The sequence below is a fragment of the Suncus etruscus genome, chromosome 16 (assembly GCF_024139225.1).
Source record: "Suncus etruscus isolate mSunEtr1 chromosome 16, mSunEtr1.pri.cur, whole genome shotgun sequence".
NCBI lineage: Eukaryota > Metazoa > Chordata > Mammalia > Eulipotyphla > Soricidae > Suncus > Suncus etruscus.
Window position 1 is genome coordinate 33,606,519 of NC_064863.1, and position 19,750 is coordinate 33,626,268.

The following is a 19,750-nucleotide window of genomic DNA, read 5'->3' on the forward strand; positions in this document are numbered from 1 at the left end:
TATTATTTGGTTTTTGAGTCACACCTGGCAGCACTCAGGGGTCACTGCTGTCTCTAGGCTCAGAAATCGCTCCTGGCAGGCTCGGGGGACCATATGGGATGCCAGGATTCAAACCACCCTCCTTCTGCATGCAAGGCTAACGCAAAGATAGGGGTGCCTGCAATCAACCCCACTTCAAATCCCCAGGCCAGCCAGAAGCAACCCCAGAGTGCAGAGGAAGGAATAACCCCGGAACACTGAGAGGTGTGGTACAAAACGAAACAAAATTAAAATTAAAAATATTCTAATTTGCCTTGTAAACAGCTGATGGGATTCATCCCCAGCACTCCATATAGGTCTCCTGGGCCCCTCCAGGAGAAAGTGCTGAGCACTGCCAGGTGTAGCCCAGAAACAAACAAACAAAATGAATAAATAAAAGTTTTCTTTTTCTGGGCTGGAGTGATAGCATGGTGGGTAAAGCATTTGCCTTGCACATAAGCGTCAACACAGGTTTGATCCCCAGCATCCCATATGGTCTCTCAAGCACTGACAGGAATGATCCCTGAGTGCAGTGCCAGTAGTAACCTCTGAGCACTACTGGGTGTGGCAAAAAAAAAAAGTTTTCTTTTTCTAAGTCAGCCTAAGTCAGCCATGTTCAAGACAAGCATGACATCCACTGTACTATCTCTCCAGTCCCTAAAAGTTTTATTTATTTATATATTTTTTGGTTTGGGGGGAGTCACAGCCGGCAGCGCTCAGGGGTTACTCCTGGCTCTGTGCTCAGAAATCGTTCCTGGCAGGCTCGAGGGACCATATGGGATGCCAGGATTCGAACCACTGTCCTTCTGCATGCAAAGCAAACGCCTTACCTCCATGCTATCTTTCCAGCCCCTAAAATTTTTATTTTTAATAAGTATTTTAAAATATATAAATGTTCTAATCATTGTTCTAAAGACCTTAAACAAATAGTTATATTTCAATTAGATCTTTAAAAACCTGAAAAATGTTTAAAAAGAATAAAGATATACTAACTCTATTCATTTGATAGGCAATCATTAAGTATCTATTCTGATAAGTGATGATAAAAAATAGATAAGAGCTAGTTTCCCAATGTAGTTGAGAAGATGAACAATTGCAGAATTCTGAGATAAGGGTAGTGATAGAGGCACAGGTAGCATACTCTAGCAACATTCTTTCATCCAACACTGCAGAGCCAACTGCCCAGATGTAGAAGAGTGAACAGACAGGCAAGCCAGCCGCTATTAAGAGAAAACAAATGGGGGGCAGAGAGATAGCACAGCGGTAGGACAATTCCTTGCATCTCATATGGTCCCCCAACCTGCCCAGAGCGATTTCTGAGCACAGAGCCAGGAATAAACCCTGAACGCTGCTAGGTGTGGCAAAAAAAAACCTAAATAAATAAATAAATAAATATTTTCAAGGGGCCGGAGCAATAGCACAGTGGTAGGGTGTTTGCCTTGCACTTGCATGCGGCCAACACAAGATGGACCCCGGTTGGATTCCTGGCATGCTATATGGTCCCCAGAGTCTGCCAGGGGCAATTTCTGAGTGCAGAGCCAGGAATAACCCCTGAGTACCACCGCGTCTCACCCAAAAACCAAAAAAAAAGTTTCAAAAAAGAAAAAACAAATGAGTGTAGATGAGACATAGCCAATGTAGGACGTGATTTATTGGTTTATTATGTGATGAATGTCATGATTAGAGAAAGCAGGAACTGTGTGGAAACAAAGAGGAGATGCACTTCAGTCTAATCAAACTGGCCTCTCTTTTCCCTGGCTGCCTGTAATTGGACCACCATCATAAACAATTCAGCAACTGCTCAACTCTGGCCATTCCTCACTAGTTGACAACTTCCCCGGAAGAACATGGACATGGACATCCTTCTCACTGGGAAGGTAGCAGAAACTGGGACAGCAATGGGTAGGGGGAAGCGACTGATATAGACCAGGACTCCTGCTTTGGGATTATGGTTTTGAGTGGAAAACCCTTTCTGGTGATGGCCAGACAAGTAACTTTGGCAACATTGGTGCTTCTGAGAATTACACAGAGAAAAAGCCACCCAAATACAGACTCACAAGACAAGGCCTAGATGAAGATAATAGGTCCTCAAGAAAACAGCAAAAATAGACTGAAGAGATGGGCTCAATGGGCTGAGCTCAGGTTTTGCGCACAGGAGGCCCAGTTTAAGCCCTGCCATTGCCTAGTCCCCTGAAACACCAAGGAGTGACACCCAAATATAGAGGTGGCCGTAGCCCCGGAGCATTGCTGGATGTTGTCCCAAAACAAATGAATTTATTTTCTATAATAATTTATTTAAGCACTGTGGTTACAAAAAATTTTTGTAGTTGGGTTTCAGTCATCAAAAGAACACCACTTCTCACCAATGCAACTTTTTCACCACCAATGTTCCCATTTCTCTCCTCACCCAACTCAGTCACCGCTGAGTGCCGACAGGTCTGGACCAAAAACAAAATAATGGCCTATTGTCTCTGAGTATTTCTATAATCTCTGGGTATGATTACCATACTGTCTTTTATTTTTCTTAAATCCTACAGATGACTGAGACTGTTCTATGTCTATCTCTCTCCCTCAATCTCATTTCACTCAGCACAATAGTCTTCATGTCATCCATGTATAGGCAAGAAAACTGAGGGGCTGAAGCTATAAGTAGATAGATATAGATAGATAGATAGATAGATAGATAGATAGATAGATAGATAGATAGATAGATAGATAGATAGATAGATAGTAGGGCATTTACCTTGCATGCAGCCCACTTGGACTCAATCATCAGGATCCCATATGGTCCCCTGAGCACCACCAAGAGTGATTCCTGAGTGCAGAGCAGGAATATCCCGAGCATTGCAAGGTTTTCCCCCGCCAAAAAAAAAAAGAGAGAGAGAGAGAAAAGAAAACTGAATGGCAGAAAAGTGAATTGACTTTCCACAAGACACACAAATCACCTGACTCAAGAAGCCTCATTATCCACTGTATGGCTCTCTGTAAGATGTAATCCTAAAAGATTTAAGACACAACTTTTGGGGTTAGGAGAGACCACACCCAGCAGTGCTGGAGGGGCTTCTGGAGATCATATGGGGGTGCCAGGGATCAAACTCAGGTGGGCTGTGTACAAGGCAAGCACCTTATACACTGTACTATTTCTCTGATGCATGACCTTTTTTTTTTTTTTCAATTATCTCACATCTGTAATGATTACCAATCAATTTTGTTGTTTTTGCTTTTCTCTTATATTTGAACCACACCAGCAGTATTAAGACTACTCCATGGGGCAAGAGCAATGGCTCAGCAGTAGGGCATTTGCCTTGCACTTGGCTGACCCAGGACGGACCTCGGTTTGATCCCCCAGCATTCAATATGGTCCCCAAAGCCAGGAAAAATTTCTGCAAGCATAGCCAGGAGTAACCCTGACGGTCACTGGGTGTGGCTCAAAATAAAACAAAAAATACTACTTCAGTAATCTGCTTAGAAGACACTCACAGCAGTGCTTCAGGAAGACCCTGAGGGCCAGGGATAAAACTTGGACCTTCTGCATGGAAAGCATGTGCTCAGCCATTGAACTAATTTCCAACCTCTTACTGATCAGTTTGATGTTATGTTTCTCCTTGAGTCAATTGGCCATTTAAATTTCACACACACACACACACACACACACACACACACTTTTTTAGGGCCAGAGCAATAACACAGGTGGGGTGGTAGGGCGTTTGCCTTGCATGTGGCCTACCAAAATTCAATCTCCAGCATCCCATATGTTCCCCGGAGCCTACCAAGAACCTGATCACAGAGTTAGGATTAAACTCTGAGTGCTAACAGGTTGGACCAAAAACAAAATAATTGTTTTAATAATAAATAAATTTGGGGCCGGAGAGATAGCATGGAGGTAAGGCATTTGCCTTTCATGCAGAAGGTCATTGGTTCGAATCCAGCATCCCATATGATCCCTCGAGCCTGCCAGGAGCAATTTCTGAGCTTGGAGCCAGGAGTAACCCCTGAGCGCTGCCGGGTGTGACCCAAAAAACAAAAATAAATAAATAAATAAATAAATTTTACATACACATTCCCCTTATCTCCATCACCCACCCTACTCCTCTCCCTTCTCAATCACCCTTATTTCTGCTGACAATGGCCACTGGTTTACATTTTCATTTTGTTTTATCTGTTAATTATGTGTTCCTCTATTGGGAAACAGGGAAATCAACCAATACTTGTCTTTTTTCTTCTGATTTATTTTGCTTCAAAAAAAAATTGCTTTTGGGGCCGGAGGGATGGCGCTAGAGGTAATGTGTCTGCTTTGCAAGCACTAGCCTAGGACAGACCAAGTTTGGATCCCCTGGTGCCCCATATGGTCCCCCAAGTGAGGAGTGATTTCTGAGTGTATAGTCAGGAGTAACTCCTGAGCGTCAACAGGTGTGCCCCCCCCAAAAAAAAAACAAATCCAGAAACAAACAAACCAAAAAATTGCTTTTTAAAGATTATTTTGAAATGATAGATTCTGTTCAATATTATCTATTGTTTCAGAATCATGTGCTTCTTCATGCTTTCATACTTGAAAGTAGTCTATAATTTTACTCTTTCGTTTTACTTTTCTTCCTTCTTGTAATTATTGCAGATTTATTTTTCAAGTGAACTTTCACAAAAATTTTGTTTGGATTTAGTTTTTGAGCCACAGCCAGCCATGCTCAGGGGCTATTCCTGTCTCTGCTCAGAGGCGTCCCTGGTGGTAGACTCTGTGAAGCAGCACCCAGGATCAAACCAGGACCTTCTGCACACAAAACTTGTTCTCTGTGTGTTGAATTCTCTCTCCAGACAGTAATTTTAAAATAAAATTTTGGAATAAAAAATTTTGGTTAAAAGTGTCATAAAAAGGGGGGGAAGTGTCATAAATTTAGAAATGGACTTGGAAAGTGAAATAAACTTGGAAAGTCCTTCCTCCCATCCGATATATTTATTCATTTAAGACTTCTTTCAAAATCATCAATGTATTTTGCAGTTTTCCCACAATATCTAACATCTAACATGTTCCTTTTGTGGCAAATGTCATCTTTTGCTGATTTCTAGTTTATTCCTGATATAGAGGAATAGGAGTTACTTGCAAATAAGATCCCTTTTCCTGGAAGGTGCAGTAATAACCATTCAAAAAACTATAGAAACGGAGAAGGAATATATGCATGATTCAATCATGTTCAAACCATTCTGGGCAGGAAAGATGCATTCCTTGTTTATGTCTACCTTGGTAACATACTACAACAGTTGTCACTGATGCATTTTCATCTGCTACTCCCATTAGGAGAGAGAGCAAAATGTCTAGGTGACACACCGAGCCACCTCCCTCAGATTACATTGCTCTCCACGAACTATCCTGAGCCTCAGAGTTCAGGCTAATCATTGACAGAGCTTTACAATCACCAGCTTTTACAGGAGCGTTGATAAGACAGCAGTCAGTGGCAAATGAAGCCGGGCAAATGTGCAGCAAAATCTCCAGGGAATGAATGGATTCGCCTCAGCCCTGATGCAAGCTGAGCACGTTATAGGAAAACAATGTCCACCAGCGGACGGCACGGATCAGTCATCCTGTCAGCCTTTATTCTCCTTCGAACTGTTATTGGCTTCTCAGGAGATGGAAGAGCAGTCTGGGCTAAAGATCCGCATCTTAGCCCGGTAAATGAAAGTCAGCTGTTTGTCTATGACACTTTTCCTCAAAACTTTTTTTGGGGTGTTGGGACTGGAGCATTTCAAGTAGAAGGCACTGGGACAGCAGATGGAAAAGGACCATCGATATGGGATCATTTCCTCCAGACCCACCTGAACGATAGCCACAGCCGGAATAGTTCCAGTGACAGTTACCACTTTTTGGAAAAAGACTTGTCAGCCCTGGAGTTTATTGGCGTTTCTTTCTATCAATTTTCAATTTCCTGGCCAAGACTTTTCCCCAATGGAATAGTAGCCGACGCCAATGCAAAAGGTCTTCAGTATTATAATACTCTTCTGGATGCTCTAGTACTGAGAAACATTGAACCTATAGTGACTTTGTACCATTGGGATTTGCCTTTGGCACTACAAGAAAAATATGGGGGGTGGAAAAATGAAACCTTGGTTGATATCTTCAATGACTATGCCACATACTGTTTCCAGATGTTTGGGGACCGTGTCAAGTACTGGATTACAATTCACAACCCATACCTAGTTGCCTGGCATGGGTATGGCACAGGGATACATGCCCCTGGAGAGGAGGATTTAGCAGCCGTCTACACTGTAGGACACAACTTAATCAAGGTACTGTACAACGGGCTTCATTATAATTAGACTTGTAAGTTATACTTTCAGAATATAAGGATCAGGAGGTAAAACACACATAAGTCTTCTGCTGAAATAATTCTCTATTGATATTTAATGATAAGTGTCCTCAGCTTGGCCTAATTCTCCAGTACTGGCCTTATCTTTCATATTCATTGTGTGGATTCAGTTACTTAAGATATTATGCATGTATTACCCAAAAACTTGCACTTTCAAACTTTTTTTTTTTTTTTTTTTGGTTTTTGGGTCACACCCGGCAGTGCTCAGGGGTTACTCCTGGCTGTCTGCTCAGAAATAGCTCCTGGCAAGCACGGGAGACCCTATGGGACACCGGGATTCAAACCAACCACCTTTGGTCCTGGATCGACTGCTTGCAAGGCAAACGCCGCTGTGCTATCTCTCCGGGCCCTCAAACTATTTTTTAAACCTGCACTTATAATTTAGAGTGTGAGACTATATGAGTTTACTCTCATTCTGTGGGAACATAAATTTGGTCTTTAGAACCCTGTTTTGAGAATCTGTGACTATTTCAAAATTATACCTAAGACATAGCCTCCTAAAATAAAACTTTGTTGCTATTGTGTTCTTTGTTTTGTTTGTTTGTGTTGCTATTGCTATTTTTCACAATAGAATAAGCTAAACAAATGTTAGCTAACTGTCACATTCTAAGTACAGAAATTGAAATCTTTGAAGTTGACCTATTCAATCACATCTGTCTTGCAGTAAAACAAATTGCATTATGATTTAAGATCATTTGCATATCTTCAAACAGAATTTTACTGTGAACACATTACTAGCTTGATATTGTGACTTGGCAGAATAAGAAAGACTTCATGAGAAAAAAATTTATGTATATGTAAATTAAGTATTTATTTTATCCAGTTAGTTTAATTTTTTGTACATCACATACTCTTGTAAATTGAGAAACATCAAACTGTACCAAAAGATAGATACAAAGTAAAATGCTATTGGTTATCATAAAAAATGTGAATAAAAGGGGGCCGGAGAGATAGCATGGAGGTAAGGCATTTGCCTTTCATGCAGAAGGTTGGTGGTTTGAATCCTGGCATCCCATATGGTCCCCCGAGCCTGCCAGGAGCAATTTCTGAGCATAGAGCCAGGAGTAATCCCTGAACACTGCTGGGTGTGACACACACACACACAAAAAAAAAGTGTTCTCTGAGCAAAGATCTAGGAATAAGTAAGGAACACAAATAGGTGTGGACCAAAACCCAAAATCTGGGGCCAGAGAAATGGTACAGTGGCTAAGGCATTTATTTGCCTTGCACACTGCCCATGTGGGTTGCATCCCATATGGTCCTCAGAGACAGGTCAGGAATGATCCCTCAGCTCAAAACCTGGAGTAAGCCCTGAGCACAACTGAATGTGTATCCAAAATAAAACAAAACAAAAATTCTAAAAAAGCGACCACAAAAAAAAACCTGGTTATCTACAAAGAAACATGATATTGTAGACTCAAAAAGTTACATAGCATTGTGAACCAAGGATAAATCAATACAATTATATTATTTAAATTACCTTCTTTTCATAAACATAAACAAGAGAAAATTGTAGCAAATAGATGTTGCTTCCAAATAATATAAAAAGTGTTATTTGGGAGTTGGGGCAATAGTAAATTGGGTAGAGAATTTGCCTTGCATGCAATCAATTTTGGTTAGATCCCCAGCATTCAATATGGTCCCTAAAGCTCCACCAGGATTGCCTTGGGAGTGATCCCTGAGCACAGAGCCAGGAGCAAGTACGGAGTGCCAGTGGGTGTGATCAAAAAGAAAATAAAATACTGTTTGCCAGAGTGATAGTACAACAGGTAGGGCATTTGCCTTGCACATGTCCTACTTGGCTTCAATCCCCAGCACCCCATATAGTGCCTTGAATCTCTCCAGGAGTGATCTCTGAGCATGAAACAAGAAATAAGCTTGAGCACAGTTAGGTGTTGCCCAAAACCCCCAAAAAGTGTTGTTTTCAGATAGGCTGTCTCTGGGTTTAAGTAAATTCTGCTTTTTACACAAACTAATAGCTCAGAAGGTGAGATGGCTGTCATTTGAAATGGGGGGGTGACTTTTAGTTGTGTTTTCCAAATAATTTCTTCAATCTCTTTAAAATTTTGGAATCACTCACCTAACTCAGGAGTATAAAGGATCTCATGAAATCAGGCAGGAAATGAAATCTCTCTGGGAGCCCCAGAAAGAAACCTTATGTTGCCTGGTAACCCAGAGTGAATTCTGGGTTTTCTCCAAAAATTCTGGGTTTTCTTGCTCCTCTGTGTTTCTTTTAAAATGGAAAAGATTTGCTTGATTCTTATCTGTTGCAATCAAGTGTTTTTTCTGTATTGGTCTGCCTCTTGACCCAGAGCAGCAATCTTAAGACTTATTTTTAGTCCAAGAACATATGTCTAAGCGTGGCTTTTAAAAGTCTAATATAAAATCTTCCATATAAAACATGGGAGGTCATATGTCTCTCCCTTAGATATTGATAAGATTTCATAAACTATATTGGAACCTTTTCAGTGTTGGGAGAATCTTTCTGAAGGGGTCAAAAAAGGAGAGAGCCACACCCAAAATTATTTGGATCTCACTCTTATCTCTATGCTTAGGGATCACTCCTAGCAGTGCTCAGGAGATCCTAGGTCTTGCTGGTTATTACTGGAACTGGCTGTGTTCAAGGCAAGTGCCTTTACCCACTGGACTCTTTCCAGCCTAAAATAATCTTTTAAGAATTCCTCCATCCAAAATGTCCTGACTTGGGGGAAACCTGATGAAGGTTCCCTCTGAACACTGACCTGGAATTTAGTTGCCACTTTATTGCACAGCTGTTAATCACCAGAAAGCAAATCTAACCCACTAGGGAAATTTTTTCAAGAACCCAGTCACTATGCAAGGTTTGGCCTGACCACCTCTATGGATGGTGATGATCACTTTAAATATTATCTATTTTGGGTGGGGGGGATCACACCTGGAGGTGTTCGGGGGTTACTCCTGGCTCTGTGCTCAGAAGTCGATCCAGGCAGGGATCAAATGGGATGCCGGGAATAGAACCAGAGTCAACCACCAGGCATAGCTGTGTGCAAGGCAAAGGCCCTACCACTGTGCTATCTCTAGAACCTTATTATCTGTCATTTTTATAAACATCCTGTCTGGTACCTTTCACCACTCCCAGTTTCCTTCGAATGACTATTTCTAATATGAAATATCACTTTCCCTCTCCTGGCATAAAAGTTGTTAGAGGGTCCCCAGGGGTTTTAGGATGAAGTCCCAAATTCTCAACTAAATCTTCAAGACACATTTTCTCCTGCTTTTTCAGCCACCCTCCCCACCATTCCTTTGCTTCCTTCCACTCTCCCATGCCCATTCCTGACATCCTGGCACCCCCACAGTGCTTTACAGGCACTTCCTGGCAGTGTCTCCATTTCACTTTGCCATACCCCTCCATTCAACTTCCATTTGCACTCTTTTCAGGGGGCATTCATTTCTTTTAACTCACTGCTCCATCTATATAACATCAACCCCCCCAAAAAACCTCCGTGTAGGTGGTCACCCTCTCTGAACTACTACTGCCCCCTGAGGAGAGTTAAAACCCCTCTTGTCATCTCCCTCATAATGAAATGTCCTTGCTTCTATCCTATCACTAAGTCCCTGTGGTACTTGTCTGCCTCCCCTGCTAGCCTGGTAGTTTCTGGAAAGGAGTAATATTTCACTTGCTTTTATGGTCCAGTCTCTCCATATGAACTAGATACAAACTAGGTGGCAAGTTGATTACATGAACACTGAAAGAGTCCTTTTTTAAGCCTTCCCATCCAAGAACCAATATCAGGTACAACATTCATAAAACCAGTGAGTGCATTGTTGCTAGTTTTTTTTTTTGGGGGGGGGGTGGCACAATAGGCAGTGCTTGGGTCTTATTTCTGCCTCTGTGCTCAAAAATCATTCCTGGCAGGACTTGGGCAGTCTTATAAGATGTTGGGGATAGAGGGCCCGGAGAGATAGCACAGCGGCGTTTGCCTTGCAAGCAGCCGATCCAGGACCTAAGGTGGTTGGTTCGAATCCCGGTGTCCCATATGGTCCCCCGTGCCTGCCAGGAGCTGTTTCTGAGCAGACAGCCAGGAGTAACCCCTGAGCACCGCCGGGTGTGGCCCAAAAACCAAAAAACCAAAAAAAAAAAAAATAAATAAATAAAGATGTTGGGGATAGAACTGGAGGTGACTGTGTGCAAGGCAAGTATCTGACCTTATGCTATCTCTCCCCATTCTTATGAAGTCATCTGGAAACACATACTGCTGAGTCAGAATGCTTTCAGTTGCAAGGTGACAGAAACCTAATTCAAGTTGGTTTCCACAAAAACAACCCAAACCAATAGACAAGGAAAGAGGGGCTGAGTAAGCAGCGCAGACTCGGAGGCTCTCATCTCGTTTCTTCTTGTGGGTGGACGTCAAATGCTCTCTGGTGGGAAAGGAAGGCTTGTGTTGGTGTTTCCGAAGATCACGAGGCTGCTTGCAGCCTGCGAGGCCTCAGACCTCCAGTTAGAAGAGCAGAACCCTATGGTCTGTTTGTTGAGACAGACATGCTGCCTGTTTCAGATCAATAGATACACTTCATAATTTAAACATAGAGACTTGTCATCCTCTTTTTCAGGGAACATTTGAGAGCCTCAGGTAACTTTGCTCAGGTAACAGTGGCTCACTTCATTCACTTCTGCACTAACTACTTCCACCTTCCATCATAGTTTTGGTTTTGTTTCTTTATCCAGTGCCACAAATTCAATCTAGAATGTTGCATTTGCCAGGCAAGTTCTCTACTGCTATGAGTCCAGAATATCACCCTTCAGAGATGAAATAATATGTGCCTGACTATAAAGTGCCAGACACACCTGATACCCTTAGAACAACTGAGATTTGGGGTTAAATAATCCTTTGTTGGAAAGAGGTAGAGGAGACTTGCCTGTGCATCGTGAAGATGGATGGCACTAACCCCAGCCTCTACCTACCCAGATGTTGATGTTGATAGCCACTAACTACTCAACCCCTGTCCTCTGGGTTGTGAAAACCAAAATATCCCCAGGGACCAGAAAGCTAGTACAGTGGGTAGGGCACTTCCCTTACATGCTGTCTACCCTAACATATAATATGGTCCCCTAAGCACTGACAGGTGTCATCCCTGAGTACAGAGTCAGTAGTAAGTCCTGAGCACTGCTGAAGGCATGGTCCAGAAACAAACAAACAAAAAAAATTGGAGGAGGGTACACCAGGTAATGCTCAAGAATTACTCCTGGTTATGCACTCAGAAACCAAAATTTAACATTGTCTTCCTTTTTCCATCTTAGAGCATTTCCCATTCAAAAACAGGAAGGAAGGAAGGTTTCTGAGACTTAGCAGGCCTATGAGTATGCAAACTTCACTCTGCATTTTCACATTTAGTCCTGATAACAAATACAGGATGTCATTTAAAATAGGTCCTATGAACTGAAAAGTTAGTTCAGCATGTAGGGTACTTGTATTTCATGACGCTGACCTGGGTTCAATTCCCAAACCCTGCATGATCCCCTATGCCCACCAGTAGTGATTACTGAGTGTCGAGCCACCTGAGGACCCAAAACAAAACAAAACAAAAATAAATAAAAATAGGTCATAAATGTATTTCTATATGTAATTAAAATGATTTAATTAATGCAATATTTTAGGGCCCAAGCAATAGGGTAGCAAATAGAGTGCTTCCCTTGCGCAAGATTGATCTGGGTTCTATTCCTGGCATTCCATTAAGTCCCTTGAGTCCCTTGTACACCACCAGGAATAATTTCTAAGTGCAGAGCCAGGAGTAACTCCTGATGTGTAACCAGATGTGATCCAAAAATAAACAAACAAAAATAACATTTTAAGTGGAAAAACACCAATGTTCATTTCTATATATATATATACAGTATATATATGTATATATATGAACACTTAAACATTTGCAATTTAGTTCTAAATACCTAAATTCATTTAAAATAACTTTACAATACAGTTTCCAATTTAAAAAAAAGATTTCCATAAATAAAATAATAGACTAACTTTTTTTTGTAGAACATGCACCAATGACGAAATAAAGTTCTAAATTCCTCAGGGATTCAAAAGGTTGCTTCATGATGTAAAGAGACTTTCAGGACAAGCAATGTTAGGAAACCAACACTAACTCAAGGCCACAACCTCTTGTTTATGCACCTGAACTTTGGATCTATTTTTTTCATCTCTTTGAGGAACCTTGACTCAGCATTTCTCAACATCAAGATGCTCACAGAATGCTGAGTATGTGTTCATTTTGATAAATAATCCTGTTGGCTATTTTCTACTTAAGGAATATTCACAAAATATCCAATTTTGTCCCAGAAAAAAATTTTATCTGCAACTGAAAGACCAGGGATGTAGTCTGTGGTAGGACATTTGCCTTGCATGAGGCTCTGATGTCATTCCCAGCACCATAAAACTAACGAAACAACAAATTGCAATTGAATAGAAGTGAATTTCTGGCCAGTGAATTGTCTGGTACAGTGGCTAGGATCTTTGTTTTGCATGTGTCCAATCCAGGTTTGATGTCCAACCCCCAAACCCTCCAGCTGTTATCTCTGAGCTCAGAGCCAAAAGTAAGCCCTAAGAACCACTAGTGTGGTCCAAAACAAAAACAAAAATGAAGTAAATTTCAGGCACAGGTGCTTCTCTCAGCACCCCTTATGGTCCCCCAGAGCCCTGTTAGGAGTTCAGAGCACAGAACCAGAAGTAATCCTGAATACTGCTCCGTGTGGCCCCAAAACAAAAACAAACAAAATATGTTAGGGTCAAGAACTAGACAAATAGTACAGGGGTTAAGGCACTTACCTTACAAGCAGCTGACTCTGATTTGATCCCAGAGCCACGTAGACTCCCTGAATACACAAAACTAGTAGCTCTTTCAGAGCATCCCCAGGTAGAGATGTCTTTTTTTTGGGGGGGGGCACACCCGGCGTTGCTCAGGGGTTACTCCTGGCTGTCTGCTCAGAAATAGCTCCTGGCAGGCACAGGGGACCACATGGGACACCGGGGATTCGAACCAACCACCTTTGGTCTTGGATCGGCTGCTTGCAAGGCAAACGCCGCTGTGCTATCTCTCCGGGCCCAGCAGGTAGAGATGTCAGCTTAAATAAAATGTCAGTTTAAAAGCCCACCTTGAAACATGTCATAGAATGCTGATGGCTCATGAGTGTTAATGTTCTTGAAGTTTCCGTTGTAGCATTCTATTTTTTATGATTATTTCCATAATTAAAAGTAAAATAAGGGTACCAGAGCTATAGCACAGTTGGTAAGGTATTTACTTTTCACATGGCTGACACTTTTTCAATTTTTATCATCTCATATGAGCCCACAAAGAGTAAGTCCTAAGTGCAGAGCAAGGAGTTACCTCAGCAATGGCCTCTCAGGTATGGCCCATAAAAACAAAATATAAATAAAATAAGAGAAAAGAGACAATATTATATACACACACATAATGGTTTCTGGGTCACAACTGGTAGTGCTGGGGGCCTACTCCAACTTCTGTGTTTGGGTGATGTAACCCAGGCCTCCTACATGTCAAGCTGATGCTAACTAAGCTGGCTCTCTAGCCCTCAGTTTTATATTTCAAAATAAAAGAAAATTATTATCTTTGGAGCTGGAGTGATAGTTCAATGGATAGGGCATGGATAGTACAATGGCTACCTTATATGTAGCCAACCACGGTTCAATCCCCAGCACCCCATATGGTCCCCAAGTCCACCAGGAGTGATTTCTGAGTGCAGACCAAGGAGTAAGCCCTGAGCACTGCAGGATGTGGTCCAAAAACATACCAAAAAAAATTTTTAGCATCATTGTATATCATATGCTTCTTAAATAAAAACTATTGAAACAAGTTCTTTTTGATGTGTTGCTGGTAGGTATGAAACCTCGGGCTTCTCTCCCTCCTTATACTCTCTCTCTTTTCTCTTTTTCTCTCTTTTCTTTCTTTCTTTCTTTCTTTCTTTCTTTCTTTCTTTCTTTCTTTCTTTCTTTCTTTCTTTCTTTCTTTCTTTCTTTCTTTCTCTCTCTCTCTCTCTCTCTCTCTCTCTCTCTCTCAGTCACACACACACACACACACACACACACACACACACACACACACATGAGGCAGGTGCTCAGTGGCTGACTCACATCCTGGCCCACTATTTTTAAACCAAAATTTAGTGTGAAAAAACAACTGTGAAGAAGTCATCATTCACATGACTCAGGGCTACGTGTTCTTTGCCAGAAGACTGTCGCAACTGTGTTCTCCGGCAAGAAGGCTGCAGTATTGCACAGACCCCTTGAAGTAGATCAAATGTCATCCATGAACTTCTACCCAACCCACCATCTACATCTAAAATATTCTAAGAGCAATATTTTGAAATAAAAATTCTTTTTTTTTCTTCCTTTTTTCATGCTTTGGAACCACACCCAGCAGTACTTAGGGCTTACTCCTGGCTCTGCCCTCAGGAATTATTCCTGGCAGGTTCTGGGAATCATATGAGATGCTAGGAATTGAACCTAGATTGATTGATGCAAGGCAAACATCCTATCCACTGTACTATATCTCTGACTTCTGATCATTATTTTAACCCTCTGCTGTAAGAATTAAAATGGGAAAGGGAGGAGGATAGTACAGAGGTAGGGTGCTTACTTTGCACACTGCTGATCTGAATTTGATCCTCAGCACCTCATATGATTCCCCAAAACCCACCAGCAGTGATCCCTGAGCATAGAGTCAGGAGTAAGCCCTAGCACTTACGAATGGGGTCCTCTTTTTATTTGTCTGGGATGGGGGTTTTCTTGATAGTTTTTTGTTGTTGTTTTTTTTTTTTTTTTTGTCTTTCGGTCACACCTGACAGTATTTGGTGCTTACTTCTACTTCTGTTCTAAAGTAAGGTTGATATTTGAGGGTTGTTTTCTTTTTCCAAATTCATCTATATTTAATTTTTTATTTACTATTACTTTGAGGTACCAGGATTAAGGTACTTTGGGTGCATTCATCATTCCAACACCACATCCACCACTAGATAGTATGCTTCCCTCCTCTAGTGTCTTTTGGATGCCCCTGAGTCACCACCCCTCAGCTCAGTCTAAAAACAAAATCTACAGTTCTGAAGCATTTGACCATTTTATTGTTCTTTTATTATGTTTCTTTATATCCCGCAAATGAGAAAGAGCTTTATTTTTAAGGTGGTGATAGTGAAACTTATACACATATAGACATCAGTATTTAAAGATGGAATATCTTCATTTGTCCACAATAATATCTAAAAATATTTATTTCCTGACATACATTTTTGGGGGTCACATCCTGGCTCTGTGCTCAGAAGTCACATCTGGCAGGCTAGGGGGACCACATGGGGTGCCGGGATTAGAAACAGGTCCCTCCTGTATTGGCCACGTGCAAGGCAAAAGACTTACCGCTGTACTATCGCTCTGGCCCCGACTTATACATATTCTGTACATTCTGTTGATTTTTGGATACACCCAACTGTACTCAGCCTATTTCTGGCTCTGAGTTTAGAAATTACTCCTGGGGCCAGAAAGATAGCACAGCAGTAGAGTGGTTACCTTGCACTCAGCCAACTCAGGAAGGACAGTGATTGAAATCTCGGCATCCCTTATGGTCCCCGGACCCTGTCAGGAGCAGTTTCTGAGCACAGAGCCAGGAGTAGCCCCTGAGAACTGCTGAGTGTGACCCAAAATCTGAAAGAAAGAAAGAAAGAAAGAAAGAAAGAAAGAAAGAAAGAAAGAAAGAAAGAAAGAAAGAAAGAAAGAAAGAAGGAAGGAAGGAAGGAAGAAGGAAGGAAGGAAGGAAGGAAGGAAGGAAGGAAGGAAGGAAGGAAGGAAGGAAGGAAGGAAGGAAGGAAGGAAGGAAGGAAGGAAGGAAGGAAGGAAGGAAGGAAGGAAGGAAGGAAGGAAGGAAGGAAGGAGAGAGAGAAAGAGAGAGAAAGAAAGAGAGAGAAAAAGAGAAGGGAGGGAGGAAGGAAGGTAGGTAGGAAGAAGAAGAAGGAAGGAAGGAAGGAAGGAAGAAAGGAAGGAAGGAAGGAAGGAAGGAAGGAAGGAAGGAAGGAAGGAAGGAAGGAAGGAAGGAAGGAAGGAAGGAAGGAAGGAAGGAAGGAAGGAAGGAAGGAAGGAAGGAAGGAAGAAAAGCATCATGTAGGGGGCCAGAGCGGTGGCAAAAGTAGTAAGGCAAACAGCCTTACCCGTGCTAGCCTAGGACAGACCATGGTTCGAGGTTTGATCCCCCTGTGTCCCATATGGTCCCCAAGCCAGGAGCGATTTATGAGCACATAGCCACGAGTAACCTCTGAGCATCACTGGGTGTGGCCCAAAAACCAAAAAAAAAAAAAAAAGCATCATGTAGAAAATATATCTGTAGGCTATAATCAATATCTTCAAGAGAGCAATATTTACCTTTTCTAACTATTACGCAGAAAAAGTTATACTTTAGTAATGATTAACAAGAGCTTAAATAAATGTAATTAAAAATGTCCAAAGAATAACATTGTGGTCATATTTAAACAGCTTGAGTTGGTATGGACACTCTCATACATGGAAACTTAGGTCCAACTAGATATCGGGAAAACATCATATAAAAAAAATTCTAATGTTAGGGCCAGAGCAATAGCACAGTGGTAAGGGCATATTGCCTTGCACTTGGCCCAACACAAGACAAAATCCCAGTTGCTTATTCCCAGCATCCCATATGGTTCCCTGAGCCTGCCAGGAGCGACTTCCTGAGCGATAGAGCCAAGGAGTAACCCCTGAGCACTGCCAGGTGTGACCCCCAAAACCAAAAAAATTCCTAGTGTCGCAACTTGAACAGAGAGAAATTGCACATAGTTTTATAGTTTTGTTGTTGTTAGTTTATGAGAGAGGAACACAATGGCGTGCAAGGGGGTTACTCTATGACTTGGTGCCAGGGGTCACTTTTGGCATTGTTCAAAAGAATCATGTGGTGCTGGGAATGGAACCTGGGCCTCCTGAATGCAAGATGAGGGTATTTGTCTTAGCCCTAGTTTTTTTTTTGTTTGTTTGTTTTTTGTTTTTTTGTTTTGTTTTGTTTTTGTTTTTGGGCCACACCCGGCGGTGCTCAGGGATTACTCCTGGCTGTCCTGCTCAGAAATAGCTCCTGGCAGGCACGGGGGACCCATATGGGACACCAGGATTCGAACCAACCACCTTTGGTCCCTGGATCGGCTGTTTGCAAAGCAAACGCCGCTGTGCTATCTCTCCCGGCCCCGGTCTTAGCCCTAGTTTATAGTTTTAAGTAAGCCATTTGATTGTATATAAAATGTCTTACTGAGGAGCTGAGCCTTAGCACAGAGGTAGGGCATTTACCTTGAGCAGACGACCTGGGACGAACCCGGGTTTGTTTGTTTGTTTGTTTTGGGTCATACCTGGCAGTGCTCAGGGCTTCCTCCTGGCTCTATGCTCAGAAATCGCTCCTGGCAGGCTCCGGGGACCATATGGGATGCCAGAATTCCAACCACCGTCCTTCTGCATGCAAAGCAAACACCCTACCTCCATGCTATCTCTCCGGCCCGAACCCGGGTTTAATCCCTGGCATCCCAATTTGGTCCCCGAGCCTGCCAGGAGAGATTTCTGAGTGCAGAGCCAGGAGGAAGCCCTGAGCACTGCCAGGAGTGTCCCAAAAAACCAAAAACCAGAACCAAACCCCACCCCCAAAAAAAAGTCTTTCTGAGAAAATCCAAACTTACAAAATTTAAGAAAAAGATGGTGCTGGGGCGATAGCACAGGGGTAGGGCGTTTGCCTTGCATTGTGGCCGATCCAGAACTGACCTCAGTTTGTTCCCTGGTGTCCCATATAGTCCCCCAAAGCCATGGACAATTTCTGAGCTCATAGCCAGGAGGTAATACCTGAGCATCATCGGGTGTGGCCCGAAAAACTAAAAAAGGATGGGGGGGGGAGACTGGGAAAAACTCTTTAAGGTGAATTTTAATCTGATTTTAGAAAACAAGAATTTGAACTATTAAAAATAGGACGAGTTGAAGCCAGAGCAATAGCTCTGGATAGAGTAACCTCTGAGCGTCAATGGGTGTGACCCCCCCCCAAAAAAAAAAAAGAAAGAAAAAGAGGTTGTAATGAAAATAATCGTATATGAATGGTTCTCTTATGTAGGGATGCTGAGAATAAGTTAGAAACTCTCAACTTGCTCCTCAAGAAAGAGGTGATTAAAGTGGATCCAGGGTGATCTAGAGATTGAAAAATGTTTTGGGAGAAAACCAGGATCTGTTAGTCTTTGGTGGAGTGGTTTTTCCTAGCATTGTATCTGGCCCAGAGATTGTGAGACTAAGTCCTAAGCAAAGAACAGAGTTTACTCCTATCAAAATTTCTTTCATGTTAATCACATAGGAATTGCAGTATCTCCCTCTTTTGCTTTTGAACATCAACACATCAAATAAAAAAATTCTTTAATATGTAACGAAATACAGAACAACAGAACTTAAAGATGAAGCTTGTTTCTTCCTTTGAAATATATATACATATATATTATTTTGGAGAAACTACAGAGTTATTGCACAGAGCAATTAAATTCACTCACACTGACTGTTTAGCCAATTATCTTGATCTTTTTCCATTATAGAAAGAATGCATTTATACTGAAAAACATTTAAACTCTACAAAGACAGAAACATTAAAAGGTGAAGATAGGGGCCAGATCAGTGGTGCAGCGATAGGGCATTTGCCTTGTACACACTAGCCTAGGACAGACCACGGTTCAATCCTCCATGTCCAATATGGTCCCCCAAGCCAGGAGTGATTTCTGAGCACATAGCCAGGATTAACCCCTGATCATCATCGGGTGTGGCCCAAAAAACAAAAAAATAAAAAAGGGTATTGGGGAAAACTCATTAAGGTGAATTCTAATCTGATTTTAGAAAACAAGAATTTGAACTATTAAAAATAGGAGGAGGGGGGCCGGAGAGATAGCATGGAGGTAAGGCGTTTGCCTTTCATGCAGAAGGTCATCAGTTCGAATCCCGGCGTCCCATATGGTCCCCTGTGCCTGCCAGGAGCAATTTCTGAGCCTGGAGCCAGGAATAACCCCTGAGCACTGCCAGGTGTGACCCAAAAAAAAAAAAAAAAAAAAAACCAAAAAAAAAAAAAATAGGAGGAGGAACTGGAGAAATGGCATGGCGGTGGGGCATTTTGCCTTGCATGCAGAAGGCGGTGGTTCAAATCCCGGCATCCCATATGGTCCCCTGAGCCTGCCAGGAGCGATTTCTGAGCGTAGAGCCCAGAGTAACCCCTGAGCATTTCCGGGTGTGACCCCAAAACAAAAACAAAACAAAACAATTAAAAATAAATAAATAAATTAATTAAATAGGAGGAGTTGGGCCAGAGCAATAGCTCAACAGGTAGGA

The 19,750-nt window shown here is 42.0% G+C and overlaps 1 protein-coding gene across 1 annotated transcript in view; it reads left to right on the forward strand.

Moving 5' to 3' along the window:
- The first annotated feature begins 5,469 nt into the window (after positions 1–5,469).
- The window catches only part of KLB (klotho beta), a 44,877-nt gene continuing 30,596 nt past the window's right edge, over positions 5,470–19,750 (forward strand). The window contains 1 exon segment of the mRNA XM_049790113.1: positions 5,470–6,294. Coding sequence (XP_049646070.1) covers positions 5,470–6,294 — 825 coding nt within the window.